This window comes from Schistocerca gregaria, chromosome 1 (assembly GCF_023897955.1).
Source record: "Schistocerca gregaria isolate iqSchGreg1 chromosome 1, iqSchGreg1.2, whole genome shotgun sequence".
Classification (NCBI taxonomy): domain Eukaryota; kingdom Metazoa; phylum Arthropoda; class Insecta; order Orthoptera; family Acrididae; genus Schistocerca; species Schistocerca gregaria.
Window position 1 is genome coordinate 1,041,789,025 of NC_064920.1, and position 22,654 is coordinate 1,041,811,678.

The 22,654-nt window shown below is 39.3% G+C and overlaps 1 protein-coding gene across 4 annotated transcripts in view; it reads left to right on the forward strand.

Moving 5' to 3' along the window:
- The window catches only part of LOC126279877 (mediator of RNA polymerase II transcription subunit 30-like), a 102,259-nt gene extending 79,846 nt beyond the window's left edge, over nt 1-22,413 (forward strand). For all 4 annotated transcript variants that reach the window (XM_049979715.1, XM_049979714.1, XM_049979716.1 and 1 more), the window contains one exon: nt 22,002-22,413. In XM_049979715.1, coding sequence (XP_049835672.1) covers nt 22,002-22,100 — 99 coding nt within the window. In that variant the 3' untranslated portion in view covers nt 22,101-22,413. The remainder of the gene's footprint in view (nt 1-22,001) is intronic.
- Nucleotides 22,414-22,654: the final 241 nt, after the last annotated feature.

Below are 22,654 nucleotides of genomic sequence, written 5' to 3' on the forward strand. Positions count from 1 at the left end.
CCAATGGTGATGCTATGTTCGAAGATGAAATAGCCTGTTCAAACAGCTCGCATCATCCAGGACTGTTTATTTTGACATTTTGAGATTGACTAAAACAGCTTAGAAAAACACTTGGAAAATAAGCGAATGGGGTAATTGTATGAAGCGAAGAAAGTGCCAAGGCTGGATGTATGTGTGTTTAGTAAATCTATATTTGAGTAAATACCTTTACTTCAAATACTTAATCCTGTATTGGTGGGAAGCATTACATGTGAAAACTATGGAAAGCATTTTCTAATGCAAAATCTCAGAGATATATTAGTCAACGAACTCAATGTTAGTACTGCAATGAGGACTGTACCACGCAGGTGAACAGTGAATGGTATCTTGACTTAAATAGCTGTGATAATGAGGTGAAGCAGGCTTTTCAGTCAGTGGGGGTTCTGACTTTATAGTTCCAGTAAAAAACGGAAAAAAATCTTGCTGTACGTGATGAGGAGATAAAGGGAGTGGGCAAAAACTTGGAAAAACCAAAGTCGCAACACATAATTGTGCCTAATACAGTGTAGGGCAACTATTGACAGTCAAAACAGCTTCCAACCATCTCGGAATGGATAAATACTTGTCCTGTATGGCTTTCAAAGGGACCATAAACCATTCTTCCTGCAAAACAGTGGCAAGTTCGGTTAACAGTGATTGAGGTAGATAGGGATGACACGCCCCTCTCTCCAAAGTAGACCACAAAGTCTTAGTGAGAATTCAGAACCAGCACTGAACCTAATTAAGAAGACACTCAGAAAATACAATGATCTGGTGACCAGGCCAAATGGGGTAGCTACACCTGCTCTACCACAGATGCTGATGTCACCACCTCTGCTGCCCGATGCATGCCTTGGGTGCAGACCGCATAGGGAATGGCTCACAAGGGGAAGGGGATATAAGTTGGCCTTGTGCTCCAGGAGGTCAGTTTGGCAGTGCCCCTGCCATTGGCAACATGTCTGATCGCTGAAATATCGTGCCTGTTGGACACTATGAACCGGTAAACATAAAATGAAGAATAGCACATGGTTGTACCTTTTACTAATGTGACAATAGATCCTGACAATACCTTTTACACCATTCTAACATCACTGCTCAACCCATTTTGTTGCCATGAGTGTAATATCCTTGTGAGTACACTTATTGCAAAAATTGCTAATTTACTGTGTCTATCTGCTCCATGCTCATTACTCATAAATGTTTGCTATATAAGGTCACATTTCAGCTTTCCATGTCAGCAAAGGAACTGTGTATTAATGAGGTAATACACAATAATAGGCCATAATGCATGCACTGCAATTCAGTTATCGTAACAGTTTCTGCTTCACCATACAGGTGATACTAATTCTTTCTTGCAGCAGCATATGTCCAGTTTGTACCTCCTCTTGGCCCAAATTTATGCCAACTGATCCTATTGTTGCAACCTCTTTTTTTCCATTTTGACCAATTCCTAAATTGAATTGTGCCAGTAAGCTCATCTTTTAAATTTATTTTAATTTCCCTATTTGTCCCTTTTTTTAAAAAAAATTGACAGGTTCATTTGTTGTCCTTACATTCCTCGCACTACTTCTCCATGGTTTCATTTCCATCCCTATATTAATTTTTACTTATTTGTATCTGTTTTAACTGTATTACACCCTTTCCTCTGGCTTGTCAGCTGCCCTGTAAGCCATGCTTCAGTGAGTACAGTGAAATGGTCATTCGGTTGACCAAATTCAGGTAATTGATGCTCCATTGTATCTTTGTACCCAATGCAAATTAATTTCAGAAAGATTCTGCAATAGTGAATAAATTTCACGCAGCTACAAGATCATTACCAGTGTCTGTTTCTTCAGACACTTCTTTAGAAACCTCGACAAGCACAATGGAAATCGTAATACTAATGTTGAATATGTTTGTCTCCTTGAAATCCTACACCAGGAATCCAACTAAAATTGTGAGTGATGGTCATAGACAGTATGACATATGGACGTTTGTGTCGGCACTGGGAACATGCTCGGATATCTTGAATGGTTAGGGCAGCCATTCAGGACAAGCAGGAAATTTGAGTTAGTCGTGGTCTGGCACAAATATTTGTGTTTCATCAGTAGGTAATATCTTCATACCTAATGGGTCTAATGTCAGAAAGATTCCACAATTGCAAATACATTTCGTGAAATGAATGTATAATGCTAGAGGTTTATTCAAAACAAGAAAAACAAACTTATTAAAATCAATGAAAATAAAGGTTTGTTTAGATATTAGACAAACATTTCATACTACATACGTACTTTGTTAAAATTACTAAAGTACTGTAATCTTAATCATGAAATACATAACACAAGTTACATAGGACAGTAAATGTAGTTTAATTTTGTTTTAAATATTTAATAATTGTCATTTTACATAAATAGTTTACTATTTTCATTGCTGCTGCATCATGAATTCATTTTAATTGCAGTAATCACACAGTGTCACCATTTGAAAACTGTTTCTGGGGCTTGAAATGCTTCCACATGAAATAGTTCTGCATCTCTGTTTAATTTTGTTTCATCTTCTTGTATTTTCTGTGGTTTGTTTGCCTGCAATATGGTTTCAACAATTTCGCCATCCAGCATGATCTGAGAACTTCAATCACTGCTATCACAAGTGAGCCACTCTTTCTTATCGGCATCACAGTACAGGAATATTTGTATGTTTGCCATCAGCTCATTTATATCCTCCAAAACAGAATCATCCTTAAGAGTTATTGCTCCTGTTTTAGCATTTGTTCTAAGCATTGTGGAAAGGTGGAAAGCCTCGCTCGCGGGGTGGAATCAGAGCTAACTATTTGTAGTATCGTTTCGAGAACCGATCGCGGTCCTCTGGTTTGGAGCCGAGTGGAAGGCTTAAACCAGAGGCTCAGACAATTCTGCGGAGAGCTGGGGTGCAAATTTCTCGACCTCCGCTATCGGGTGGAGAAATGTAGGGTCCCCCTGAATAGGTCAGGCGTGCACTACACGCCGGAAGCTGCTACGAGGGTAGCGGAGTACGTGTGGAGTGCACATGGGGTTGTTTTAGGTTAGAGAATTCCCTCCCTAGGCCCGACAAGACGCCTCCTGAGACGCGGCAAGGCAGGAGTAGGCAAAATGCAACAAGGAATAACAATATTAATGTGCTAATAGTAAACTGCAGGAGCGTCTATAGAAAGGTCCCAGAACTGCTCTCATTAATAAACGGTCACAACGCCCATATAGTACTAGGAACAGAAAGTTGGCTGAAACCAGACGTAAACAGTAATGAAATCCTAAACTCTGATTGGAATGTATACCGCAGAGATAGGCTGGACAGTGAAGGGGGAGGCGTGTTTATAGCGATAAGAAGTGCAATAGTATCGAAGGAAATTGACGGAGATCCGAATTGTGAAATGATTTGGGTGAAGGTCACGGTTAAAGCAGGCTCAGACATGGTAATTGGATGTCTCTATAGGCCCCCGGGCTCAGCAGCTCTTGTGGCTCAGCACCTGAAGAATAATTTGGAAAATATTTCGAGTAGATTTCCCCACCATGTTATAGTTCTGGGTGGAGATTTTAATTTGCCGGATATAGACTGGGAGACTCAAAAGTTCATAACGGGTGGCAGGGACAAAGAATCCAGTGAAATATTTTTAAGTGCTTTATCTGAAAACTACCTTGAGCAGTTAAACAGAAAACCGACTCGTGGCGATAATGTATTAGACCTTCTGGTGACAAACAGACCCGAACTATTTGAATCAGTTAATGCAGAACAGGGAATCAGCGATCATAAAGCGGTTACTGCATCGATGATTTCAGCCGTAAATAGAAATATTAAAAAAGGTAGGAAGATTTTTCTGTTTAGCAAAAGTGACAAAAAGCAGATTACAGAGTACCTGACGGCTCAACACAAAACTTTTGTCTCAAGTGCAGATAGTGTTGAGGATCAGTGGACAAAGTTCAAAACCATGGTACAATATGCGTTAGATGAGTATGTGCCAAGCAAGATCGTAAGAGATGGAAAAGAGCCTCCGTGGTACAACAACCGAGTTAGAAAACTGCTGCGGAAGCAAAGGGAACTTCACAGCAAACATAAACATAGCCAAAGCCTTGCAGACAAACAAAAATTACGCGAAGCGAAATGTAGTGTGAGGAGGGCTATGCGAGAGGCTTTCAATGAATTCGAAAGTAAAGTTCTATGTACTGACTTGGCAGAAAATCCTAAGAAATTTTGGTCCTATGTCAAAGCGGTAGGTGGATCAAAACAAAATGTCCACACACTCTGTGACCAAAATGGTACTGAAACAGAGGATGACAGACTAAAGGCCGAAATACTAAATGTCTTCTTCCAAAGCTGTTTCACAGAGGAAGACTGCACTGTGCTTCCTTCTCTAGATTGTCGCACAGTTGACAAAATGGTATATATCGAAGTAGACGACAGAGGGATAGAGAAACAATTAAAATCGCTCAAAAGAGGAAAGGCCGCTGGTCCTGATGGGATACCAGTTCGATTTTACACAGAGTATGCAAAGGAACTTGCCCCCCTTCTTGCAGCGGTGTACCGTAGGTCTCTAGAAGAGCGAAGCGTTCCAAAGGATTGGAAAAGGGCACAGGTCATCACCGTTCTCAAGAAGGGATGTCGAACAGATGTGCAGAACTATAGACCTATATCTCTAACGTCGATCAGTTGTAGAATTTTGGAACACGTATTATGTTCGAGTATAATGTCTTTTCTGGAGACTAGAAATCTACTCTGTAGGAATCAGCATGGGTTTCGAAAAAGACGATCGTGTGAAACCCAGCTCGCGCTATTCGTCCACGAGACTCAGAGGGCCTTAGACACGGGTTCACAGGTAGATGCCGTGTTTCTTGACTTCCGCAAGGCGTTTGACACAGTTCCCCACAGTCGTTTAATGAACAAAGTAAGAGCATACGGACTATCAGATCAATTGTGTGATTGGATTGAGGAGTTCCTAGATAACAGAACGCAGCATGTCATTCTCAATGGAGAGAAGTCTTCCGAAGTAAGAGTGATTTCAGGTGTGCCGCAGGGGAGTGTCATAGGACCGTTGCTATTCACAATATACGTAAATGACCTGGTGGATGACATCGGAAGTTCACTGAGGCTTTTTGCAGATGATGCTGTGGTGTATCGAGAGGTTGCAACAATGGAAAATTGTACTGAAATGCAGGAGGATCTGCAGCGAATTGACGCATGGTGCACGGAATGGCAATTGAATCTCAATGTAGCGAAGTGTAATGTGATGCGAATACATAGAAAGATAGGTCCCTTATCATTTAGCTACAAAATAGCAGGTCAGCAACTGGAAGCAGTTAATTCCATAAATTATCTGGGAGTACGCATTAGGAGTGATTTAAATTGGATTAATCATATAAAGTTGCTCGTCGGTAAAGCAGATGCCAGACTGAGATTCATTGGAAGAATCCTAAGGAAATGCAATCCGACAACAAAGGAAGTAGGTTACAGTACGCTTGTTCGCCCAATGCTTGAATACTGCTCAGCAGTGTGGGATCCGCACCAGGTAGGGTTGATAGAAGAGATAGAGAAGATCCAACGGAGAGCAGCGCGCTTCGTTACAGGATCATTTAGTAATTGCGAAAGCGTTACGGAGATGATAGATAAACTCCAGTGGAAGACTCTGCAGGAGAGACGATCAGTAGCTCGGTACGGGCTTTTGTTAAAGTTTCGAGAACATACCTTCACCGAAGAGTCAAGCAGTATATTGCTCCCTCCTACGTATATCTCGCGAAGAGACCATGAGGATAAAATCAGAGAGATTAGAGCCCACACAGAAGCATACCGACAATCCTTCTTTCCACGTACAATACGAGACTGGAATAGAAGGGAGAACCGATAGAGGTACTCAGGGTACCCTCCGCCACACACCGTCAGGTGGCTTGCGGAGTACAGATGTAGATGTAGATTGTTCAGTGTCTTCCTTTCAGTCAATCCCATTCATCTGCAACCCTGTAGAAAGTGTCATTTACATTCATTTCCTTCAACAAAAAACCAAATGACTTCTATGTTACCTTCAAAAATAGATAACGACTTTAGTAAAAGTTTTTTTTTCTGTATAGTGCTTTTAATGTTTCAGTAATACTTTGATCCATTAGTTGTAGTGATTGTGACATTAGGACACATACATTTTATTGTAAACTTCCATTTCCTCTCTCCAACAGTTCAGCCAATGGATGATTTGGTGTGTTATCCAGTAAGAATAGGACTTTCCCTCATCACTAACTCTGTACTGACGTTTTTTTACTTCGGGGATAAAAGTTTTGTCAAAACAGTCAGCAAATATTTTGGTATTCATCCACAGCTATTTTTGGTTTTTACAAATCATATTCTGTCTGCTGTATTATAATCTCAATCATGCGCTCCCTCTTACGTAACTTCAACTCTCATGGTGCTCTCTGAATGGCACAGCAGAAATATTCGTTCTTGACAAAGTAGAATTTTTTTCTGTACCATCACATAACTCTGTCATGTTCTGAAAATAGTGCCCTGTATCAGGAATGTAGCTTTAGAACAATTGCCCTTTTAAAAATCACAGAAATTAAATTCCTCTCAAACTTAATGGTCCACTATGTATCACAATAGCCGTTTCTCCCCTATGCTAGTCTACAGCTCAGTCTCACCAATTCCCCCTCCCCTAAGACTTCTCCCTCCCCTATTTTGGCAGAGTTCATTTAAATTTTGCTCTTTCCTAACAGCCGCAGTCACTGTCATTTCAATCTTGGTTCTTTATGGGGTTTCCAGCCTGCTGGATTAATAAGGGGACTGAAACTTGTATGAACAAGTTTGATGTGGAAAATGGCCAAAGTTGCTAGATTCAGTTTCTTTATTTAAATGATTACTATAGTCTGATTAAAATTACTTGATAAATGACACCCATCACTTTCCGTTTGAATGTTGCTGCATCTGCTGCCAGCTGCAGCTTGGTTATAGGTGACTCAGAAACACAGCATGTCACTTCACAAAGGCTTGTTAATGTGTAATGCGGAGCAGTGTGGGAAGGGGCCACTGGAAGTAGGAGACTCTCTGTCGACAGCTGAATTTATATGACCAAAGACTGGACTGCAGCAGACGATATGTTTTGTAGCCCTGGATTTAAATTTGGGTCTTCACCTAACCACTATCTCATGATGTGCAATGTATCCCAGAAAACAATTATAAACAATCTGATCACTTTATTCCCAGGTTTAAGGCAAAACCTCTAAGAGCAAACACAAGACAGAAAAATTTCATATTATGTTCATTTGCATAGCCATCTGCAACAAAATTTCAGTTTCAGCAGTAAAAGCAAACTGAAATTTCTCACTGTTGTTGATTACCTGAAACTGTCCTCATACTGGCTACGAATGAGCAGTCTTGGCTGGCATTTAGTTGCAAATTATAGGCAACACAAGCAGATTACAGAAAAATAACAAATAAAAAAGTCAATACAGTGATGAAAAAACATGGTACAGCATTAGATATAAAAAATAAAAACATGAAACCAATTAACTGAATAAAAAATAAGTTTTTTGATTAGATGTAAAAGATGACACACATACTACATGTGATGGGATTTGAGCCTGTGATCTTCCACACGTCAGGTTTCTACGTTAACCATTACACTAGGCAATTACGCTGCAGGAAGTTGTTTTATTTATGACTGTGGTGAACCAGTCACAGTGATTAAGTGCAGCCTTCAAAAATTTGATTTAAAGTATCATATATGTAAGCTTATCTAATGCAGACTGATCTTTGTGACTATAATAACTGTGTATGTCGAATTGCAACTTGTGCGGAAGTAACCAGTACTGTTTAGTTAGTGCTGTGTATGAAACATATATTTTGTTAGCATCATTTTTGTGCATGTGTTCTTAAATCAGTCAGACAAAATAGTGTATTCCCTAATAGCATGCAAACCATGTTAAGACTGTATATACCCTTACATTAAAAACAATTTTTTCATTTAACATTGGCAGGAGTTGTTGGTTTGTCCTACCATTGTTTGTTGAAAACCTTGACTTTGATAAGTGTATGTGTGGTAGTAACATGGTTTGCATGCTATGCCTGTCTGGATGATTTGAAAATGGATTCAGGTAACCCGAAACTAGTCATCAATTAAATAAAAAAAAAAAATCTTGCAACTTGGCAGTTTCCTACATCAAAATTTTCCTCTTGTCTCCCTTATGTTCCTATAATACTAAATATTTGATAAAATGTGGCTATAGTAATCTATATTACCCTTAATGCCCTTTGCTATTATTATTATTATTACGAGGGTCAGTCAAAAAGTAATGCCTGCTATTTTTTTTCTACGTTTGTCAGGAAATTTAAATGCAATTACATAGGTTGAAAACCACAACATTGAGGATCATTTTGTCATTTTTCAATGTAATACCCGTCCATCTCTACAGTTTTGGTCCATCTTTGAACAAGGGCATGTATCCCAGCACGGTAAAAATCACAGCTCTGCTTCCTAAGCCATTGACGCACGGATGTTTTGACAGCCTCCTCATCTTCAAAATGAATCCCACGATGAGCTTCTTTTAGTGGCCCGAACAGATGGAAGTCTGATGGTGCAAGGTCAGGGCTGTATGGGGGATGAGGCAAAACTTCCCATCCAGTTTTGACAATCTCGTCAGAGGTGTGACGACTGGTGTGTGGTCTTGCATTGTCATGCAAAAGAAGAACATCTGACATTGATTTTGTTGGGCGAACTCTCTGAAGACGTGCTTTAAGTTTTTTGAGGGTTGTGACATATTGAACAGAATTTATTGTGCATCCCTGCTCCAAAAAATCAACCAGAATCACACCCTCTGTATCCCAGAAAACTGTTGCCATAACTTTCCCTGCCGATCGCACAGTTTTGAATTTTTTCTTCCTCGGCGAGCTTGTGTGACGCCACTCCATTGACTGCCTCTTTGATTCGGGTTCAAAAAAATGCACCCATTTTTCGTCCCCGGTCACAATTTTTTTCAGAAACTCATCTCCCTCCAAACGGAAGCACTGCAAGTGTAGGGAGGCTATTGTTTTCCTTGCCTCTTTATTCTGATCGGTTAACATTCTTGGAACCCACCGTGCACAAACTTTTGAGTACCCCAATTGTTTAATAATCGTGATCACACTGCCTTTACTAAGAGAAATAATGCGACACACTTCATCTGCAGTCACCCGACGGTCACCACGAATGATGTCATCAACTTGCTGAATGTTGTGTGGAGTCACTGCACTCACCGGCCTGCCGCTCCGCTTTTCGTCAGTCAACGGTGTTTGCCCTTCAGCTTCCTTACAACGACGAACCCATCGTCTAACAGTGCTGACATCCACTGTCACACCATACACCTTCTTCAGTCTTTCATGAATGCGTATGGGCGTTTCACCTTCTGCATTCAAGAATTCAATCACACAACGCTGTCTCAAACGAACATCGATGTCGGCCATCTTACAAACTTCTGCTGTGCTGCCACCTGTTGACACAGAAAGTTACTACTGCATTGGATTGCAGAAGAAGGTTTGAGGAATGGCGCCAAATTCAAATTTTTCACTTAACTTAATTTTTTTAAGTAGAAAAAAAATGGGAGGCATTACTTTTTGACCGACCCTCGTATTATTATTATTTCTTTCTTATCTCAGACGTTATGTCTGGTCAAAAGTAGAAAGTGACGCGGACCTTGATCAAGTGTGACTTCCTTTTAACTGTATGGTATATGTTATATTGCATTTAGGAACTTTCGGGTAATTGAACATGTATAAATAATTACGGATTTCTGTAGCTGTATATATAAGTTTGGTTGTAGCTGTATTGCATTGATGTACTGGTGGATATTGTGTGGTATGACTCCTGTAGTTGATAGTATAATTGGTATAATGTCAACTTTATCCTAATGCCACATATCCTTGACTTCCTCAGCCAGTTGGATGTATTTTTCAATTTTTTCTCCTGTTTTCTTTTGTATATTTGTTGTATTAGGTATGGATATTTAGATTAGTTGTGTTAATTTCTTCTTTTTATTGGTGAGTATAATGTCAGGTTTGTTATATGGTGTTGTTTTATCTGTTATAATGGTTCTGTTCCTGTATAATTTGTATTCATCATTCTCGAGAACATTTTGTGGTGCATACTTGTATGTGGGAACGTGTTGTTTTATAAGTTTATGTTGTAAGGCAAGCTGTTGATGTATTATTTTTGCTACATTGTCATGTCTTCTGGGGTATTCTGTATTTGCTAGTATTGTACAGCCGCTTGTGATGTGATCTACTGTTTCTATTTGTTGTTTGCAAAGTCTGCATTTATCTATTATGGTATTGGGATCTTTAATAATATGCTTGCTGTAATACCTGGTGTTTATTGTTTGATCCTGTATTACAATCATGAATCCCTCCGCTTCACTGTCTATATTGCCTTTTCTTAGCCATGTGTTGGATGCGTCTTGATCGATGTGTGGCTGTGTTAGATGATACGGGTGTTTGCCATGTAGTATTTTCTTTTTCCAATTTACTTTCTTCGTCTCTGTTGATGTTATGTGATCTAAAGGGTTGTAGAGGTGGTTATGAAATTGCAGTGGTGTAGCCGATGTATTTATATGAGTGATTGCTTTGTGTATTTTGCTAGTTTCTGCTCGTTCTAGAAAGAATTTCCTTAAATTATCTACCTGTCCATAATGTAGGTTTTTTATGTCGATAAATCCACTTCCTCCTACCTTTCTGCTTAATGTGAATCTTTCTGTTGCTGAATGTATGTGATGTATTTTATATTTGTGGCATTGTGATCGTGTAAGTGTATTTAGTGCTTCTAGGTCTGTGTTACCCCATTTCACTACTCCAAATCAGTAGGTCAATATTGGTATAGCATAAGTATTTATAGCTTTTGTTTTGTTTCTTGCTGTCAATTCTGTTTTCATTATTTTTGTTAGTCTTTGTCTATATTTTTCTTTTCGTTCTTCTTTAATATTTGTATTATCTATTCCTATTTTTGTCTGTATCCTAGATATTTACAGGCATCTGTTTCTTCCATCGCTTCTATGCAGTCGCTGTGGTTATCCAATATGTAATCTTCTTGTTTAGTGTGTTTTCCCTTGACTATGCTATTTTTCTTATATTTGTCTGTTCCAAAAGCCATATTTATATCATTGCTGAATACTTCTGTTATCTTAAGTAATTGGTTGAGTTGTTGATTTGTTGGTGTCAGTAGTTTTAGATCATCCATGTATAGCAAATGTGTGATTTTGTGTGGGTATGTTCCAGTAATATTGTATCCATAACTTGTATTATTTAGCATGTTGGATAGTGGGTTCAGAGCAAGGCAGAACCAGAAAGGACTTAATGAGTCTCCTTGGTATATTCCACGCTTAATCTGTATTGGCTGTGATGTGATATTATTTGAATTTGTTTGGATATTAAGTGTGGTTTGCCAATTTTTCATTACTATGTTTAGGAACTGTTTCAATTTAGGATCTACCTTGTATATTTCCAATATTTGTAATAACCATGAGAGTGTACCCCACTCAATCACAAGCTTTTTGGTAATCAATGTATGCGTAGTGTAGCGACCTTTGTTTAGTTTTAGCTTGGTATGTTACCTCTGCATCTATTATCAGTTGCTCTTTACATCCTCGTGCTCCTTAGCAACAGCCTTTTTGTTCTTCATTTGTAATTTTGTTCTGTTTGTATGTGTCATTAATTTCTGTGTAATGGCTGAAGTTAATATTTTGTATATTGTTAGTAGGCATGTTGTGGGGCGGTATTTAGCTGGGTTTGCTGTGTCTGCTTGATCTTTAGGTTTCGTATAAGTTATTCCATGTGTAAGTGTATCAGGGAATGTGTATGGGTCTGCAATGTAACTGTTAAATAATTTATTAAAAACAAAGATTCCAAGACTTACCAAGCGGGAAAGTGCCGGTAGAAAGGCACAATAAAATAACACAGAAACACACACACACAAAATTTTGAGCTTTCGCAACCGGTGGTTGCTTCCTCAGGAAAGAGGGAAGGAGAAGGAAAGATGAAAGGATGTGGGTTTTAAGGGAGAGGGTAAGGAGTCATTCCAACCCCGGGAGTGGAAAGACTTACCTTAGGGGGAAAAAAGGATAGGTACGCGCGCACGCGGGCATACATACATACATACATACATACATACATACATACATCCATCCATCCATCCATCCATACATCCATCCATCCATCCATACATCCATCCATACATACATACATACATCCATACAATACATCCATACATCCATATACAGACACAAGCAGACATGTGTCTGCTTGTGTCGCGCACGCGAGTATATAGCTATCCTTTCATCTTTCCTTCTCCTTCCCTCTTTCCTGGCGAAGCAACCGCCGGTAGCGAAAGCTCAAAATTTTGTGTGTGTGTTTGTGTGTTATTTTATTGTGCCTGTCTACCGGCGCTTTCCCGCTTGGTAAGTCTTGGAATCTTTGTTTTTAATATATTTTTCCCATGTGGAAGTTTCTTTCTGTTTTATTTACATCATTATGTTAAACAATTTAGTTAGACGTGAATGTGTTGGGGTGAACTTCTTTAGCCAGAAATTTGCTATTTTATCTTTTCCACGGGATTTCCAATTGTGAGTAGAATTAATTGCTTTGGTGACTTCGTGTTGCAAAATTATCACTTGAGGCATTTGTGGTATCATATTTTATGTGTCTGTTTCTGCTTCTACCCACCGTGCATGCCTGTTATGTTGTACTGGGTTTGACCATATGTTGCTCCAGAAGTGTTCCATGTCTGTTACGTTTGGTGGATTGTCGATTTAATGTGTGTGTTATCTATTGTCTGGTAAAATTTCTTTTGGTTTGTGTTGAATGTTTGGTTTTTTCCTTCTATTTTTACTTTTTGTGTATCTTCTAAGCCAATGCTTGTAATTTCTGCTTGTTTTCATCTAATTGCTCTATCGCTTCTTGTTGTGAGATTTTACCTAACCTTTTTCGTTTTTTTTTTTTTTTTTTTTTTTTTTTTTTTTTTTTTTTTTTTTTTTTTTTTCCCCACACTCTCTCTGACATTTGATGTCTTATAAATTGTGTTAGCTGGCCAATGTATCTTCTCAGTTTTTCTATCCTGATCTGTAGCCTGTGTTGCCATGCTGGTTTTGTGGGTTTCTTCTGGGTGTTGGTTGGTTCTAATCTCTGCCTAGTGTGTATATTTAGTGTAGTGAGTGCTCGTATATAAAACAGTAGTTGTAACTCTTCCATAGTTGTGTTTTCATTTATTTTGTTGTGTATGATTGTGTTGATAGTTTTTGTTATTTCAACTTGTGGGTTATTTGGTGGTCTATGCAAGAATGGTCTAATGTCTGTATTTGTGTCTTTGTATTCTATATATGTCAGCTGAAATTTTTCTTCTATATCTAACATGTGTGTCACTTCGTGTTCTATTTGTACTTGATCTGGTGGCAGTCTTAAGATTTCATTTTCCTCTTATTGTTTAATTGATGCGTGTTGTTCTTTGTTTGTTTGCTCTGCGATGTGTGAGTCCATTACTGTATTTTCTTCTTCTTCTTCTTCTGATTGCACATTATTTTGTTCCAGTGTTTGTTGTATTTGTTGTTTGTTTTCTAATTCTGACTAGGGTATCCTGTTATTTCTGATTATTACACGGATCTGATCAGCTAGTCGTTGTTCTGTTAAAAATTTTAATTCTGGGTATCTGGTAATAAATGTTGTGTATACTTGTGATCTGTATCCAGTTGTGTTGGTTCCTAGGTTTGTTGCTTGGTAATAACAGAACATGAGGTGTCGATTAACTTCATCTGACCATCTCATCCTCTGTCTTTGTTTTCCTTCTAGGGTGGTTGCAGGAAGCATATCCTGCAAAACACCTCTATTTGGATTTAAATCATTTTCCAGTTGTGTAGCAGTGTCGTTACCACTGTGGGGGAGCATAGGGTTCAAGCGTTGTCCCCGACCATGATGGTGCTTGTCCGAGGCTTCTTTAGTTGTCCTGAACCAACTAATCACACTAAAAGGGGAGTTAGCCCTATTAGTGGTTTGTTCTTTTCGTCGCCTTTTACGACTGGCAGAACATACCGGAGGCCTATTCTATTCCCGGGCCTCTATTATTATTATTATTATTATTATTATTATTATTATTATTATTGCTAATATTGTTATTGTTATTGGTATTGCTATTAATATGCCAACTAGCTCTACAGATGACGAAGAAATTTAAGACATGTATGATGAAATAAAAGAAATTATTCAGATAGTGAAGGGTGATGAAAATTTAATAGTCATGGGTGACTGGAATTCGGTTGTAGGAAAAGGGAGAGAAGGAAACGTAGTAGGTGAATATGGATTGGGGGAGAGAAATGAAAGAGGAAGCTGCCTGGTAGAATTTTGCACAGAGCACAACTTAATAATGGCTAACACTTGGTTTAAGAATCATGAAAGAAGGTTGTATACATGGAAGAACCCTGGAGATACTGAAAGGTATCAGATAGATTAAATAATGGTAAGACAGAGATTTAGGAACCAGGTTTTAATTTGTAAGACATTTCCAGGGGCAGATGTGGACTCTGACCACAACCTATTGGTTATGAACTGTAGATTAAAACTGAAGAAACTGCAAAAAGGTGGGAATTTAAGGAGATAAGACCTGGTTAAACTGAAAGAACCAGAGGTTGTACAGAGTTTCACGGAGAGCATAAAGGAACAATTGACAGGAATGTGGGAAAGAAATACAGTAGAAGAAGAATGGGTAGCTTTGAGGGATAAAGTAGTGAAGGCAGCGGAGGATCAAATAGGTAAAAAGACGAGGGCTAGTAGAAATCCTTGGGTAACAGAAGAAATGTTGAATTTAATTGATGAAAGGAGAAAATATAAAAATTCAGTAAATGAAGCAGGCAAAAAGGAATAAAAACGTCTCAAAAATGATATCGACAGGAAGTGCAAAATGGCTAAGCAGGGATGGCTAGAGGACAAATGTAAGGATGTAGAGGCTTATCTCACTAGGGGTAAGATAGGTACTGCCTACAGGAAAATTAAAGAGACCTTTGGAGACAAGAGAACCACTTGTATGAATATCAAGAGCTCAGATGGAAACCCAGTTCTAAGCAAAGAAGGGAAAGCAGAAAGGTGGAAGGAGTATATAGAGGGTCTATATAAGGGCGATGCACTTGAGGACAATATTATGGAAATGGAGGAGGAAGTGGATGAGGATGAGATGGGAGATGCGATACTGCGTGAAGAGTTTGACAGAGCATTGAAAGACTTGAGTCGAAAAAAGCCCCCCGGAGTAGACAACATTCCATTGGAACTACTGACGGCCTTGGGAGAGCCAGTCCTGAAAAAACTCTACCATCTGGTGAGCAAGGTGTATAAAACAGGCGAAATACCCTCAGACTTCAAGAAGAACATAATAATTCCAATCCCAAAGAAAGCAGGTGTTGACAACTGTGAAAATTACCACTCAATCAGTCTACTAAGCCACAGCTGCAAAATACTAACACGAATTCTTTACAGATGAATGCAAAAGCTAGTAGAAGCCGACCTCGGGGAAGATCAGTTTGGATTCCGTAGAAATACTGGAACACGTGAGGCAATACTGTCCCTACGACTTACCTTAGAAGTTGGATTAAGGAAGGGCAAACCTATGTTTCTAGCATTTGTAGACTTAGAGAAAGCTTTTGACAATGTTGACTGGAATACTCTCTTTCAAATTCTAATGGTGGCAGGGAGCGAAAGGCTATTTACAATTTGTACAGAACCAGATGGCAGTTGTAAGAGTCGAGGGACATGAAAGGGAAACAGTGGTTGGGAAGGGAGTGAGACAAGGTTGTAGCCTTTCCCCGATATTATTCAATCCGTATACTGAGCGAGCAGTGAAGGAAACTCCATGGAGAAGAAATAAAAACTTTGAGGTTCGTCGATGACATTGTAATTCTGTCAGAGACAGCAAAGGGCTTGGAAGAGCAGATGAACGGAATGGACAGTGTCTTGAAAGGAGGGTATAAGATGAACATCAACAAAAGCAAAACAAAGATAATGGAATGTAGTCGAATTAAGTCGGGTGATGCTGAGGGAATTAGATTAGGAAATGACACTTAAAGTAGTAAAGGAGTTTTGCTATTTGGGGAGCAAAATAACTGATGATTGTCGAAGTAGAGAGGATATAAAATGTAGACTGGCAATGGCAAGGAAAGCGTTTCTGAAGAAAAGAAATTTGTTAACATCGAGCATAAGTGTCAGGAAATCGTTTCTGAAAGTATTTGTATGGAGTGTAGCCATGTATGGAAGTGAAACATGGACGATAAATAGTTTGGACAAGAAGAGAATAGAAGCTTTTGAAATGTGGTGCTACAGAAGAATGCTGAAGATTAGATGGGTAGATCACCTAACTAATGAGGAACTATTGAATAGGATTGGAGAGAAGAGAAGTTTGTGGCACAACTTGTCGAGAAGAAGGGATCGGTTGGTAGGACATGTTCTGAGGCATCAAGGGATCACCAATTTAGTACTGGAGGGCAGCGTGGAGGATAAAACTCGTAGAGGGAGACCAAGAGATGAATCTAAGCAGATTCAGAAGGATGTAGGTTGCAGTAGGTAATGGGAGATGAAGATGCTTGCACAGGATAGAGTGGCATGGAGAGCTGCATCAAACCAGTCTCAGGACTGAAGACAACAACAATAACATTATTATTATTATTATTATTATTATTATTATTATTATTATTATTATTATTATTATTATTAGTGGGTCCAAGCAAAGTCATAGAGATGGCACCACCAGTGCGTATGGAGGTAATGTTTAGTTAGTAGTGTGTTTGGAAAGAAGTTTCAGCCATATTGGTCTATTCCTTTGTTTTTGTTGTTCGTGTGAATCAAGGAAGTTGTGATTGTCAAAAAATGTTCGAAAAAGCATTTCATGTGGTGATTAAACATTACTTTATGAAAAGCACAACGCCTCAGGAGACTAAAGAGAAACTTGATAAACATTACGGTGACTCTGCACCTTCGATTAGAACCGTTTATAAGTGGTTTCCAGTTTTTCGGAGTGGCCATATGGGCACAAGTAATGCTGAACGTTCTGGACGCCTTGTGGAGGTTAAGACTACAGAAATAATTGATGAAGTCCATGATATGGTGATTGATAACTGAAGAGTTACGGTGCGTGAGATTGCTGGTGGTGTCGGCATCTCAAATGAACAGGTACATAATATTTTTCACAAACATTTGGACATGAGAAAGATACCCGCAAGATGGGTTCCACAATTACTCACACTTGACCAAAAACAGAATTGTGTGAAGTGTTGCAAGGATGGTTTGCAGCTATTCAGGAAGAATCCGCAGGGCTTTAAGCTTTGTTTCATCACCGTAGATGAAACGTGGATACATTACTATACTCCTGAGACCAAACAACAGTCTAAACAATCGGTTAACAAGGGAGAATCTGCACAAAAAAGGCGAAGACCAGTCCTTTGGCCAATAGAGGTTATGGCGACTGTCTTTTGGGATTCGCAAGGGATAATCCTCCCTTTTTCTGAATGTTTTCTATGCCAGTTTTACTGTCTAAAATTAGTTTCTCTGATCCATATAGGCATTCTGCTTCTATGGCGGTATTGTAATGTCGTAGCTTTGTGTGCTTGGACACATTTTTTATTGTAGATATTTTGAGTGAATCGATAAGCAGTGTCCATCTTTAGGCATCTGACTTCATTGGCTTTCGTTTCTATTCAATTTTCCTGAATCGTTTCTATTCAATTTTTCTGAATCGTTTCACTGAGATATGTAAATTGTGACACTCGTTTAATTTTGCCATATTGTGTCTCCATGAATTTTGATGCTTGCTTGTTGCAAATCATATATTCTGTCTTTTCAAAAGATATTTGCAGTCCAACTTCTTCCACAGCTTCTTTCAGGAGTTCAATCTGTTTTTTGGTTGACGAAACATCACGAGTTATGGTGGCTAGATCATCTGCAATGCTAAGCAATCTACTGCCGAGAGCTACTGGTTGATCAATCTTCAGGACAGCTTTCAGATTGTGCCATTCTTGTCATCTTTTCAAGGACGCAGTTGAACAGTAGTGGAGAGAGTCCATCTCCTTGTCTTACTCTTGTTTTCATCAGAAAAGGTTCAGAGATTTCCCCCATAAATTAGACTTAAGATTTTGTGTCTGTGTCTGTTGTATGATTCTAAGTGTTTCCAGACCTAAAACCTGTTCTTTTAATATTTGGAATAATGATTGATGATCAACTAAATTGTAGGCTTTTTTTACAGCCAACAAATGTGCAAACTACATCTTTGCCGCTTATTCTTTGATGCCTTAAGATTAGTTTTAAGTTCAGAATGTGCTCTGGACATGAATGGCTTGGTCTGAATCCTGCCTGATATTCTCCAATTTTTTGTTCTAGTTGTTGTTGTTGTTGTTGTTGTTGTTGTTGTTGATGTTGTGCTCTATCGATAAGGCATTGGAATAGAATTTTGTGAACTATTATTATTATTATTATTATTATTATTATTATTCCTGTGAATGTTTTTGTAAGATGTAAAACACACAGTAAATAATAAATTAGTTAAATGAACCTTCATATTTTTAAAGCATCTCGGACTTTCGAATTTTTTGGCTCATGCTAGCATTTGTGCAAATCAGTATTTTGCTCGCTCTTCATTTGTTTTATATCCTGGAGCTGAACTATCTTGCCAAGAAGCTAAAGATTTTGATGGTAATTATTTCCAATTTAATCAAGTTTCATCAGTGTTGTAAACAAAGTGCAAGTTAGTCATTTTTCTCCATTTATTTTTGAAAACCAATTTTATTTTAAAATTTATTGCATCTACATCAGCAGACATTTTTTTACCTTGTATTTCCAGTTCACAGAATTCCATGGCAAGATTTGAATCTGTACAACCATCTATTAGTTGGAACAAACAGTTCATTGCCACCTATTTATTTCTCTAACTGTAATGCCTTTTTCATCGAGCAAAGGACCAGATATTGGTTGCCCAGTTGATTGTTTTTGTAAAAACCATTATTACTTTGATGTTTACTCATGTCTTCATTATCAAGTTTGCAGGTGTACTTCAAAACTGAATTGGTATTCTTCTTAATATTGCTCCTCACACAGATACCTTCACCACAATTATTGGCAGATTTAATACAAAGTTCTCCCATTTTTTAATTAATCAAAGATGTTTATTATCTTCAAGTGATAACACCACTCTTTTGCACTTTGAAATTTTTTAAACACAGCTCTTACCTCTTTATTAACCCAGTCCCGTCCCTGTCTCTTCTCCCTGTCCCCTGTGGTTCCCATGCCCTCCCTTCTGAGAACTGCTCCCTGTCACTGGCAGAGGCAGTGTCTCCCTTCTTAAGCAGCCACTGGTGATGCCCTCCTGATGACCAGGTTACCCTGCTAATCCGCACTGCCAACATTGCTGTCCACCACTTGAACAGGCCCTGTTCCTTGTCGTCCATTTCTGTGGTGGAGCACACACGTTGCCACTTCTATCTGTGATTGTCATTGTGCCTTACAACATCTTAAGCAGCACACATCGTCCGATGGTCTTATTACCTTTAAATATCTTTGCACCAAAGTCTGTTACTTAATCAAACAGAGCAAGTAGGTGTGTTGGGAATGCTTCATCTCCTCTCTACGGTCATCAGTCCCTCCATCAGGGGTGTGGTCTATATTCCGTGCACCCTGAGGTTGTCAGCACAGTATCCCATTCTGTCTCTTCCCCTTGCAGGTGGCCGTTGTACAGGTCTGTCAGTTTTCAAGGAACACCTTGGGACCATTTTGTGATAGCATTGACGTCGGCCTCCTATCCAGCCACCTTTTCCTCCGGAAGCAGTGGGCTGAAGCTTCCTGCTTATGGTTTTACCACTTGCCAGGCAGAATCTTACAATGAACCTTTTGCTGAATGAGAGCTGCTTCTTGCCGTATCTTCTTCCCATGATTCAGCTCCTGACTCTGACTCCATCGGTAACCAATTACTTCAACACATCAATCCCCCATGAAGACATTGTCTCCTCCAGGTCTTGAACCATATTTGGCTCCGAGCCATTTTCCCCACTCAGTGGAAAGACAGTATTGTGGTTCTTGTTCTTAAGCCTGGCAAGAGTCCATCATTTCTTGTTAGTTACCAGCCACTCAGTGGGACCAGAGACACCTGTAAGTTACTAGACCAGCTGCTGGCTCGTCAGCTCAATTGGGTCCTTGATTCTTGGGACAGTTCAACTCCTTATCAATGTGGCTTTCCCAAGGTACAATCTCCCACTGATCATCTGCTTAGATTGGAAACCACATTTCTCTGTGTCGCCATCTTGAGACAGTTTTGCTGCTGCTCTTGGAAATGGTTAACCATAGTGATATCCGTTTAGTCATCGCTGCCTTTCACACTAGCCCTGTGCGATCTCTTCCCTTGTGATTCAGTGGTCCCAGCTCCTGGTTTCCTACACAATCATATCCGCTCTCCGGTGTCCATCCCTCCTATTATTTCTGCGGCTGCAGACCATCGCCCACACGCTGAATGCTCTCATGTGGGTTTACCAATTGGGTCCCGCCATGATTGTCTCTACTGTGACTTCCATCTTCCCCCTTGTCCTCTTCCCCATGTTCTCTCCTGACCCCTCTCGACCCCATTTGTTTGACCCTCAGCTGCAGATTCGGATGAATCTCTTCTGGGATCTGAAAACCTCATAATTCTAATAGTGTTCCATTGTTTCTTCCAAATGCTCGTACAGGAGTTTTAGGATGCCATTGTTTTTTATGCTGGTGGCTCTAAATCCACATGTCATGTGGGATATGCTTTGCCATATTCTGTTGGCACTGAACACCAGCCCTTGCCAGCCACGCATGGTGTGTTAACTGCGGAATTTATGACTACTTGTTGGGCCCTCTGCTTCGTTAAATGGTCCTGATTTTTGTTACACGTGGACTCAATGAGTGGCCTTCGGGCTGTCGTTAAGAGTTCCCCTGCCATCCCTTGGCCTCTGCAATCCGTGACTTCTCGCTACTTGTTCGATTGATTTACTTTGGTTTCTTGGCCACATTGGTAAGCCAGGTAATAAACTTGCTGATAGTCTGACAGGGAAATGTTCACCTACACCCCTCAGTTGTGGCCAGCTCTTGGGAGGATACCCCCACTGTCTAATGAACTTCACGCAATCAAGGAGGCATCCACCAAGTGGCACTCTAACGTCTGCCTATCCCCACAGGAATCTACCATACTCTGCTGCTTCGTATTGGCCATACTAGGTTGATGTATGGTTTTTACTGCACAGTGATCTGCTCCCATCCTTCTCTGTGGGGCTCCACTGCCTTTTGACCCTTCGGACTAAATATGCCCTTCCAGTCTCGGGTGTTAATGGATGACTCTCGCATGGTCTGTCCTCGGTTTTCTTCCCAAAAGTGGCTTGTTCTCTCAGATTTAAGTCCTTGAATTGAGTCCCTCTGTGTAGGCATTAGTTATGGAGACCTTGGCCTTGCCTCCATACCAGTCAGCTTTTCCTTACATTTTATCTGGTCTGTTGTGCAGTTGTTTTTCCCCTTCTGTTCTGTCTTTTCCTGGCATTGTCTCCATTGTATAGTGATCGTGGTATGACACTGGTGTTGGGACGGATCAGTGGCAGTGCCGGTGCAAAATAGCACATAGCGTTTATGAGAAACCCTGTTACCATCCACCCCCTCCTATTCTTTCTTCTTTCTGCTGCCCTGATGTCCATTTACCCTATTCGTTTGTGCTTTATCCATTGCTCTTGATTGAACTGTACTGTTTGTGTTGTTCCTCCTTTGATTTCTGCCGTGTTAATCGTGGGACCGACAACCTCACAGTTCGGCCCCCCCCCACGTCAGCCAATCAATAAAAATATACCATTTATAATCATGTTGTTCTACCAAGAAATGACAGGTTTCTTTCTGTAGGATTGTTCATTCATTTAATAATGCCATAATTTTTTTGTAGCTTTATGTTCAAAATTTATACAAAAAGATCTCCTTATGTACTGTGCTAATAGAAATCTTCACTTCCTTTCCAGCAAGTTATCCTGAAGAATAGGCACTTGAAAGAAATAATAGACCATCTGCGCCGCATAATATGGGAAATTAACACAATGTTGACCATGAGAAGATCATAACTTGAATGGTTTTAATATTCATTCAACAACTGTTGGTTTTGTGCACGAAGAAGTTTAAGCAGTGTTATTTTATTTAGTTATGTTATACTGACCATCTCAAAAACATCATTGAGGTGATATCTTATAGTGAAGGTATTGCAGAAAAGTAATTATGAAGGAGTGTTCAAATAAACTCAGATTGGTTTTGGAAGTTGGGTTGAACTGAAATTAAAAACTAGCTTTGAGAGAGACTGTATGTTTAATACGTTGTTTCATGGTACTATCTTGTTCTGTAATCTTGAAATAAATTGTCCAAAGCTTGGCCCACAAATTATTTGGAGCCCTTTGAACTTTCACTGCCAAAACAACATAATAATGGCATTGTAATTTTAATATAAATATATTTTTTGTTAATTGTACAAGAAATCTGTGGAACTTTACATGTCGAAAGTAATGTTGATTTTTATCTTTTGTAATTGTTGACTTCAGTTGCCAGTATTAAATAGTATGGACATAACCAAATAAATATACTTGTCTAAATTAAGAAAATTATTTTAAAAGTAATTTATTTATGA